At 38.5% G+C, this 11205-nt stretch overlaps 1 protein-coding gene across 6 annotated transcripts in view; it reads right to left on the bottom strand.

The window, feature by feature from the left end:
• Positions 1–518: 518 nt before the first annotated feature.
• Positions 519–11205, bottom strand: part of CNTLN (centlein) — a 321096-nt gene continuing 310409 nt past the window's right edge. For 5 of the 6 annotated variants that reach the window (XR_011431201.1, XM_070248227.1, XM_070248228.1 and 2 more), the window contains one exon: positions 7771–9125. Coding sequence is in view for 5 of the 6 variants with exons in the window: in XM_070248227.1 (XP_070104328.1) it covers positions 9024–9125 (102 nt within the window). In the remaining variant the exon portion in view is untranslated. Of the gene's footprint in view, positions 3257–7770; positions 9126–11205 lie in introns of those variants that run through there. The other variant, XM_070248231.1, reaches the window with a different exon arrangement.

Genomic DNA, 11205 nt, shown 5'->3' with positions numbered 1-11205 from the left:
TGTTTACCAGAGACAGGTGTGGCGGTGGTAGAGGAATTGGGGATATGTTAAGGGTACAAACTTGGAACTAGTAGATAAATAAGTCCTAGAGGTCCAATGCACAGCCTAGTGATTATAGACAGCAATACTGTGTTATAAACTTCAAAGATGCTAAGAGACTAGATCTTAATTGCTCCCACTGGAAAAAAAAGGTAATTATGTGACGTGGTAGAGACGTTAGCTAACAGTATGGTGGTAATCATATTGCAATATATAAATGTATTAAATCAACAAGTTGTACACCTTAAACTTACATAAAGTTACATGTCAATTATATCTCAACAAAAATAAATTTTTGAAATTCCCAATTGCATTTTCTCTGATGTCCCAGGCGAGTTCTCAGCATCCCTCTCTTTCCCTTTCAGGACCCTGACTGTGTGTAGGAGAATTACCGGGACATCAGAGTAAATGCGATTTGACTTGCTGGGACTATGTATTCACACATGCACCTTTTTTCTTTTTTCTTGGTAAATTTACTATTGTTACAAACAGATCCTGGGCCTAATTTTTAGTCCCATCATGGCCTGTGGTTGCAGGAGATTGAAATCTCCTTAAGTGCTGCCAAATAAAATTTCTGGCTTTTATACTATGTCTTAAGCTGATAATTGACTGACCTGACACTGGCATTTTCTTCCTTCAACATACCAGTACCACTTAATAGTAGCCACCCAATTCCAGAGTTTTTATAATTATTTTTGCTCCCATATCTTTCAAATACTAGACATATTGCACAAGGGCATCCTTTCCCACTCATACGGCCTCCCAACTGACCACAGGTAAGTCATAGTAATTGTGATACTACAGCATGTGGGGGTTATCATCCCCAGTGATCACCAGTAATGGGGTCTTCACTGTCACTTGGATAGTGAATGATGCAAATCCGGAACCCCATGCTGAAAATGTGCTTCCTAGGACCATTTCTGATATGCTCTCTTGGGTTCTTGCAGAAGCGGACCTCAAGACAAAGATTTGACTTTGTTGGAGGGAGTGTAAAATGGGATAGCCACTCTAGAAAACCTTTTTTGCAGTTTCTTACCAAGTTAAACACACACATACTGCACGACCATGAAATCACACTCATGGGTATTTATTCTAGAGTAATGAAAACTTCTCTCTGTACAAAAACTATACGTGAACGTTCATGGTAACTTTATATGCGATAGTCAAAAGCTGGTGTATTAGCCAGGGTTCTCCAGAGAAACAAAACCAATAGGATATGTATATACACACACACACACGCACACAATTTGTTTTAAGGAATTGGATCACGCAATTATGGAGGCTGGCTAGTCTAAAATCTGCAAGGTGGGCCAGCAGACTGGAGAACCAGGAAGAGCCAATATTGCAGTTCAAGTCCACAGGCTGTCTGCTGGCAGAATTCCCTCTTCCTTAGGGGAGGTCAGTGCTTTGGCTATTCAGGCCTTCAACTGATTGGATGAGGCCCACCCACATTATGGAGGGCAATTTGCTTTACTCAAAGTCCACTGATTTAAATGTCAATTTCATCCAAAACCACTCTCATAGAAAATTCAGAATATTTGGCGTATGGTGCCATATATCTGGCACCGTGGATGAGCCAACTTGACACCTAAAATTAACTACCACAAGTTCACTCCTTGTTAACTTCACACACACACACATTCATAATGAAGTAAGGAGGAAATACTCATGATAATTATAGTCCTCACTTCTGTAAACAGTTGTGTGGTTGTAGCTGGTATTTAACTCCCCTCTTCCACTACCCATTCTGTATTCCCTTTTGCCCTCAGCAAGCACCTCAGCTGGTTGAAGTTCTTCACCTGGTGGGGTGACCCAAACCTTCATTCCTGAAGGGTCTGGGCTGTCTGTAGTCCTGCCTAGGTTGGGTTTTCCATTGACTTCCCATTGACTTTAATCATAGGCCATGGTATTAAATTAAATACTAAGAGATGGTTTAAGGGATCTCCTGTATTCCAGACATACTCCATTGTGGAGTAGAAGTCCAATTGCCCCTTAGTGGTCAAAATTAGTCACCCCAACAGCACAGAAACTGCCTCCTTGGCCTGTTGATTCAGAGGCATGCAGAGCCCAAAGTGGCTGAGTGGTTGTCTTAACTTCCAATTCAGTGGAATCATTGTTGTGTCTCCTATTGGAAGCATTCCTTTCTTTGATGCTAAGACCTCTAGGCCAGCAGAGTACAAGGTCACAGGGACAGAAAGAAAACATTTCTTTAGTGGGTCACTAGGAGTAATAGTGAGTAGTGCCACTCCCATTTCCACTCCTTGATTCCTGGACCCATGTATCCTGGCTGTGGGAAAAACAGCACCATATATTGGATGCTAATTCAAAGCATATACAGCCTCCTTGAGAACCTTGCTTCAGTGTTGCAAGGTACTGCCACCTAGCTGGCACTGTAACTGAGTTCTCAAAAGGCCATTCCACTGTTCTATCTAACTAGCTGCTTCAGGATGGTGGGGAACATGATAAGACCAGCGAATTCCATGAGCATGGGCCCACTGACCCACTTCATTTGTTGTGAAGTGAGTTCCTTGATCAGAAGCAATGCTGTGTGAAGTACCACGATGGTAGATAAAGCATTCTGTAAGTTCACAGATGGTAGTTTTGGCTGAAGCATTGTGTGCAGGAAAGGCAAATCTGTGTCTATTCTACTAAGAATAAAATGCTGCCCCTTCCATGATGGTAACAGTCCAATGTAATCAACCTGCCACCAGGTAGCTGGCTGATCACCCCTGGAAAAATTTTTCATATCAGGGACTCAGTGTTGTTCTCTGCTTCTGGCAATTGGGAACCCAACAGTGGCTGTAGCCAGGTCGGCCTTGGTCAGCGGAAGTCCATGCGTAACCTCCATCCCTGCCACCATAGCCACTCTGTCCATCTGGGAGATGGCAGGGGTGGCTGGGGAAAGAGGCAGACTGGTATCCACAGAACAGTTTGTCCTATTCACTTGAATATTAAAATCCTCCTCTGCTGAGGTCATCCTTTGGTGAGCATTCACATGGGACACAAAAGTCTTCACCTTTTTCATCCATTCAGTGAAGTCTACTTACATATCTCTTCCCCAGACTTCCTTGTCACCAATTTTCCAACAATGTTCCTTCCAAGTCTCTGACTATTCAGCCAAACTATTGGCCACAGCCCATGATATATAATTACCTATGTCCTCTGATGGGTAGATGGATAAGCCAACTGTGGTACATCCATGTAATGGGATGTTATTCTGCAACGAAAAGAAATGAACTACTGATACACACAATTTAGATGGATCTCAAGGGCATTCTGCTGAGTGAAAACAGCCAAGCTCAAAAGGGTATATGCTGTATAATTGCATTTATATAACATTCTCAAAGTGATAAAATTATAGCGGTGGAGAACAGACCAGTGGTAGCCCGGGGTTAGGAATGGAAGGAGGATGTGAGCACTAAGAGGCAATATGAGGAATATTCTTTGTGTTGATGGAACAGCTCTGTGATGGTTATATAATTTACACGTGTGATAAAATTTCAAAAACTCTACCCCCCAAAATGAATGTAAAAACTTGTGAAATCCATATATGTTCTTTTTGAGCTAATAATATTGTACCAATGTCAGTTTCCTAATTTTGACAATGTACTACAGTTAGGGAAGATGTCATCATTCGGGGAATCTGGGTGAAGGCTACTCAAGAACCCTCTATACTACTTTTGCAACTTATTATGAATGTTAAACTATTTCAAAACAAAAATTTATATAAAGGAAAAAGAAAAGCTGGAAAATAAAAATGGCTTGGATATGCTTTTCTTTTTCCGGCTCGCTTCCATCACTGAAGTAATGAGGAGCGTGTCAGAATTGGAGCACTATGGAAGAATGGAGAGGATTACCTGATGAGACAAAGGATGTTGACAGTTGTCCAGGATAAGGAGCATATAGTGGGGGTTAAACTCCAGAAAAGAACTAGGTCCTAAGCCAAAGAAACATGTCAAGACAATAGGAAGATTTTCTGCACCCTCAGGTTGAATAGTAGTGACCTGAGATTAGACGTTGTAGGAAAACGCAAATTTCATTTATATTTTTACTTTTATTCTCTCTTTATTAAATCTCTTCCCAAAATATGCTGAGAGTGCTTTAAGGAGGTTCAGGTAAGTAAAAGGTAAGTCTCCAGCTTCTGGAGTGGGGTTCGGCACAAGCCAAGGGAAGTCTTAATAGCTCTCTACTAATGGTCCTGGGTCCCTCATGCCAGGATTAGCATTAACAAACAGTGACATTTTCTCTATTATAAACCATGAGTCCAAGAGGCAGGAGGGCACGACCTTCTTTTAAACTTATTTTTACAGGTGATATCCTAGGAGAAAGGAAAACTGAATGGCAAAAAGTGTTTGAAGGAGTGGATGTCAAGATTGTGGTTTTGTGGACCAAGTGTATTGTTTAAGAAGAAAGACAGAAATTGAGGATTGGACTGTGGAAAGGAAATGGTTGTAGTGTCCACCATTGACTAGCGAATAGAAAAAAACCTAAAAATAAAATATGTTTATGGGTGGCACAGATGTTAGCTCAGCGACAATCTTCCTCAAGCAAAAAGAGTAAGATTGGCACCAGATGTTGGCTCAGGGCCAATCTTCCTCACTCCCTCAAAGGATACGTTTGTATATTTAAAGAATAAAAAATAAGCCAAAAGGCTTTTTAAAAAGTCATCCATTGGATGAAACCTTGCCACACAGGCAAGAAAAAACTCATTTTTATTCTATTATGTTATATTAAATCACTCACATAAGTTTTGCATTAATACCAAAGGGAGTTACATGCACAGGAATGTAGGAATTAAAAATGTCAACTCTCGTGTCCACTGATTTCACAAACTCTTCTGGACACAGACAACAAAGGAAGCTCTCAAAATGTTTTCTGGTACCCACTCTCTGTTTCATTATTTCAGGGTACTCAGAAAGGCTTTCTCCTTGTGACTATAAATTTCCTATAGCAATTTTCACTTTGGACCATCTAAATCTCAGCATCATTTGCTCTACCTGGCAGAATCCTGAATAATTCTGAGTAATTTTTACAGGAAAAACTTTTAATAGGAGAGTAAGGCCCAGTGTTAATGAAACCCACTCCTCCCTCTGCCCCATATTCTGAAACCTGTAATCATGCCAGCTTTCGCTTGTAGCTTCCACGGCCTCTGCATTTACTTTGTGACTTCCCAGGACACGAGTGTTACTCATAGAGTGTTGCTTTGTTGTTGCTGAGTTACTGTTCAGTTTTGAGAATTCCTTATTTTAGATATGAGTCCTTTGTCAGATACATAGTTTGTAAATATTTTCTCCCATTTTGTAGCTTGTCTATTCCCTGAACAAAAGTTTTCAATTTTGATGAAGTCAAATTTACTAATTTTTCTTTGGTGCATCATGTTTTTGGTGTCATGTCTAGAAACTCTTCACCAAGTCTTGGATCCTGAAGAATTTGTCTCATGTTATCTTCTATATTTTACATTTAAATGTATGATCCATTTTGAGATAATTTGTGTCTAATATGTGACGTTTAGGTCAAGATTTTTTTTTAACCTAGGGATTTCCAATTGCTTCTGCCCCATTTGCCGATAGGCTATACTGCCTCCATTGAACTTGTTTCAAACCTTTGTTTAAAATCAGTTGGGCATATTTTCTTGGGTGTATTTCTTTGTTCTCTATTCTGTTTCATTGGTCTATGTGTCTATCCCTCTGCCAACGCCACACACCCTTCATTAGTGTAGCTATATAATACGTCTTGGAATCGGGTAGAGTGATTTCTTCCATTTAAAAAATTAAAAACCATTTTTCTTCCTTTGCTTTTCCATACAGATTTTAGAAGAATCTTGTCTCCATCTTCAAAACAGTGTGATTTTGGCAGGAAGTGTGTTAAACCTATATATCAATTTGGAGACAATTGAGGTCTTGGCTATGTTGAGCATCCTAATCCATGCTCTCAGTGTATCTCCCCCTTTATTTAATCTTCCTTGATTTCTCTCATCAGCATTTGTAGTTTTCAGTCTACAAGTCTTGTACATGCTTTGTTAGACTTACACCTAAATATTTCTTTCCTTCCCTTTCAAGAAATTGTAAAGTGTATTGTATTTTAAATTTTTGTTTCCACATATTACTCATTTACTAGTGTATAGAATTATAACTGATTTTAATATCTTGATCTTGTATCTTGAGACCTTGTTGAAGTCACTTATTAATTCTAGAAGGTTTTATTTTATTTATTTTTTTTGGAGAGAGCTTTACTTTTCCATTTTCAATCTGTATGCCTGCCTCCGGTCCCCATTTCTTGCCTTACTGTGCCGGCTAGAATTTTCAATATTATGTTGAGTAAGAGTGGTGAGATGGACATTCTTGCCTCGTTCATGACTTTAGGGTGAAGTATTCCATCTTCCATCATTACGTATGTTAACTATAGTCTTTTTGTAGATGTTCCTATCAAATTCAGGAAGTTCTTAGTTTTCTGAGCTTTTTTAATGCATGGGTGTTGATTTTTTTTAAAACGCTTTTTCTAAAGTTTTATGATCGTATGATATTTCTTCTTTAGCCTCTTAAAATGGTGGCTTACATTAACTTATTCTTGAATACGGAAACAGCCTTAGTCTTGTATCTTCTGACAAATATCCCTCACAAACATAGATATAAAAATTCTAAAGAGAATTTTAGCAAATTTTATTAGTTTTCTATTGCTGCAATCACAAGTTACCACAAACTTAGATTAAAACCACAAAAATTTATTCTCTTACAGTCCTGGAGGTGCAAAATTAGTTTTACTAGGCTAAAGTCAAGGCGTCAACAATGCTGGTTCTTTCTCGAGAACTCATTTCCCAGGAAGAATCCATTTGCCTTTCTCCAGGGCAGAATCCATTACCTTGCCTTTTCTGGTCTCCAGAGGCTGGCTGCATTCTTTGGTTTGCGGTCTTCTTCCTCCATACTTAAAACTATTGAGATAGCGTCTTCAAATTTCTCTGTCCCTCTGCTTCTGTGGTAGTATTGTGCTCTGACTCCTTTTGCCTCCTTCTTAAAAGGCATCAGGCCCAAACAGATAACCCAGCATAATCTCCCCACTCAAGATCCTTATTTCATCACATTTACAAAGTCCCTTTTGCCACGTAAAGTAATAAATTCACCGGTTTCAAGGATTAAGAGGTGGACATCTTGAGGAGCCGTTTTTCAGCCTACCAAACTTCCTTTCTTTGTACTGTCTTTGGTTTTGGTATCAGGGTGATACCGTGCAGACTCATTTTTATCTTTGTAATAAAATTCTGCTGTGATGAGATATTACATTTTAAGCTTTGTAGTTTTTTCTTACTGTTGCTTTCCTGTGAGTTGGGAATACTGTGATGGGTACTTAGCCTGGTAATTTTGGTATATATTGCATTCTTTTAGCATAGGTACAGTGTGATTGCATAATAAACATGATGCTTTGCCATCCAATTCAATAGAAAAATAATCCACACTCCACTGTGCCTTACAAGGGTGACATCTGACAGCCACTTTCCTTTTCTTTTCTTTTTTTGACATGATGGGTATACACTGGCAATAAAAAAAATCGCAGTATGTTAGCACTTGTGGCACTTGAAATGCTGTTGGATTATAACCGTGTCACTGTGCTTTGTGGTGTGCCAAGCAGGCATGCAAAGTGATGAGAGCAACACATATGGTGTTTGCTGCAACTGCTCACCACCTCCACTACTGCAGCGCGAAAGCAGCCGTAAACAATACGTAAATGAGCGAGCACCACTGTGTTCCAATAAAACTTTATTGATGGACACTAAAATTTGAATTTCATAAAACTTTCACATGCTACAAAATATTATTCTTCTTTTGTTTTTTTTTTTTTAACCATTTGATAATGTAAAGATCATTCTTGGTTTGTAGGCCACACAAAAACAGGTGGCAGGCCAGATTTGCCAACCTCTGCCTTAACCTCATGGGACCTATATTTTAAAGGGGGCGTCTAGGGGGAAGGAAATAACAAGAAAATAAATAAGTGAACAGGTAAAATAAGTTATTTTGTGTTATAAAGAAAATTAAATAGTACCATGGCCTCTGAGGGAATATGTAAGCTGAACCTGAACGATGAGAAGGAGACAGTCATGAGAAAAGTTGAGTACAGAGTATTCCGGGAAGAGAGAATAGCGAGGGCGTAGACTGGAGGCAGGCAGAAGTTTGGGGAATTAGAGGAACCAGTCAGGTGTGGCAGGAACATGGTGCAGGAGTGAAATGAGGCAGGGATGTTTGGGAATCTAAATAAGGATGACACTATAGTCAAGAATGTAATTAGTTGACCACAGTAGGAGTCATGCTAGATCTAGTCTAATTTTATACACTGGGTTTGTGGTCCCCTGCTAATTTATATGACCACACAAAGAACTGTGAATTGAACAAAAGAGAAAGAGAGAAGGAGAATATCCTTTTATTTGTGCCGAATAGTTCTAGGAAAATACAGTATCATCTATATAATCCAGTATGTTGAGAACAGATACAGTTGGATCACACAAGTTACTTCATTAAATGTTCTTCCTTAAGTTATGATGCTTCATTTTATATTTGCTTACAACACAAATGTGTTGTTCATTGGATGATTTAAGGCCATTTATAGCAGTTTTATGTAAAAAGTCTAGTTTCTTTATAAAACTTCAAACATTAACTCCTCAGTTTACGCTTTTTTCTTTTTATATTCAGACCAATTTGTGTGTGCTAAGCTTGTTCTAATTTTTCCTAATGCACTGGAAGGAAAATCATTTTTAAGTTTGCATTGATTTATGGCAATATTTGTATCCAACAATAAAACGCTACACTATTTCCTTTTAAATGGCTATGCACTTAATTAGTTTCACTTGTTCAGCAATTAATTAGTTTCAGACTTCTTATTTTGGTATTGAACCTGACTATTGATAGTTGGAGCAGATATTGTATCAGGATTGCAACACATGTTTTCCAATCACACCACATAAAAAGTTTTCATATTTGAAAAAAGTTCTCTATCGTATATCATCTAATATCTTTCATAATTGTGAAATATTCTTCAACTAGTTTCTTTTTTTCATTTATTTTCTCGAGTACTGCTTCTAGTAAATATGAGGCAAAAGGAAGCTGTAGAAGAAACACAGAAAAAAGATTATTAAAACTCTATATTTTCTTCAGTTCAAAAACACATACTAAATATCATTAAACCATTAGAACTCAGCTATCTGCAACTTTGCACCCATGATGGTACCCTACTGGGTCTCTTTTCAACTGATCTTGCTGGTTAGTGCGGGTAATTTTGTCTTTTATAATAAAAATGATAAAAGAGCAGAAGCAAAATGAAAAAAGATAAACGCCTTATTGAACAATTCATGGTTTACTGACCATGTTAATGATGTAATCTGCAATACAAGCAGCTGGGCCATTTATCCTCAATCAGCTGATCAATAGCAGGTTACAGCCATCTCCAGGGCCCACAGCCCACAGAAGTCGTACTGTATGCTCATCACTCATGAAAGAATGAACGAGAACTATCAATCCACTTGTCTGTGCTACAGCCGAACATCTCAAGGGTTGTAGGGTAAAATTTCAGGGGAAAAAAATGGCAAAAGTATACCCATTGATTAAGTTGTTATAGAAACGTTTGTTTGGCATATCAAAGTGTAATACACATGTTGCAAACTGCTGAGTTGATGAAATGTAGAGTACATTTTTAAATTTCATAGTTTATATAACTTTTCTGGTAAAGTTTTATAGTTCCCTCTGCTTCACTGGGTTGCCTGTAGAACTCCAATTCATACAATACACTATGGGCTGTGAGTAAAAGGCAATCTGAAATGTTCCCCAATTACCTCCCATAGCCCTACCAACTTCCTTTTATCCTCCTCCCTAGCTGTTTGGTCTCAAATAAAAGGTTTATAATAATTAAGAAGTTGATTAAGTCATTTCTTGGAGTTGTCCTTTTGATTAACCAGGAAAAGACTACTTTTGTTTTCCTGAATATATTAATGAGAACACTTATCATGCCCAGTCCCCTTCTCTACAGAGCAGTAGCATCCGGCCCATTGTGGTGCTGGGATGAGCAGTGATAGCATTACTGGTCAGCACCGGACAAAGACAGCCTGATGCCCTATGTGCAAGCGGCTCAGGCATGCTCAGCTAAGGTGAGTATAATTAGTAAACTAACCAGAATGGTTCTTTTCTGAATTTGAACTGGGGAAAACAGAACAGACTGGCCATTGGCAGGGAAACTACAGGCCAGACAGGCACAAACAGAAAGATTATGTAAGCCACGAAGGAGAAATAGAATTGCCTTGGATCCCATTAAGCAGCTTTCTAGTTTAGCTGCCTTCTCCCTAAGGCAGTCTGGGTCTACGCCAGGAACTTCACACACTTGTCTTACTTGACACTCACCACTGAAGAAAGCACAAGATACCAAAATATCACATTTGTTCAGTTCTAAGATACAGTTGAATATGAGATACAAACATTGACCTAAAAACAGCTTTCTCTGGGAAAAAAAACCCTACCACTTAAATATACCCATACTGCATATGCATTCCGATTTCAGAAATGTGAAAATGTGAGGAAAACACATCTTAGAATCAAGGAGAAAGGACATGTTAGATTCCCCTATGAAAGATAATGATACTAACAGCAAATCTGTACTTTGACAAATTGCCCTTCTGGGGTGAGGAAAAGAGTTATAGTTGGCAAAACTACCAGTTTTACAAATTAGATAAATTAAATTCTCAGAGCATTAATATTAGATGTTAAAGAAATGCACGAGAAAATGACAAAACTACCAGGCGACTTTCTTTTGACTATGGCATTTGGTCTCAATACTACATGCATTCCTATCAAAGAGGCAGACGTGATGGAGAAGGAACTCTCATCTCTTTCTGGTAGAAACAAAAGCGGAGATGAGTGTTTAAAATGTCATTCTCCAGAGCTGTTCTAAGAAAAAAAGCGTTCTCTGATCAAATAGGTTTGGGAAACAAACCAAACTTTAAAAAGTGCCTTTATTTCAGGATCTCTTAGAGGTTTTAAGATGCTAACAGGCACTGTGTTTCTCAAGAGGGCAATCTAATACCTGTTTCTATATTCATTTGTCCATGCTTTTCTCATGGTCTGTTTATCATGTGGAACTATCAGGTGGCCATGGAACAGACTTTGGGAAATATGCAGGTTCTATAATTTCCTAAGT

Source organism: Equus caballus, chromosome 23 (genome assembly GCF_041296265.1).
Source record: "Equus caballus isolate H_3958 breed thoroughbred chromosome 23, TB-T2T, whole genome shotgun sequence".
In the NCBI taxonomy this organism is placed as follows: Eukaryota; Metazoa; Chordata; class Mammalia; order Perissodactyla; family Equidae; genus Equus; species Equus caballus.
This window is presented reverse-complemented; position numbering and strand designations above follow the sequence as displayed.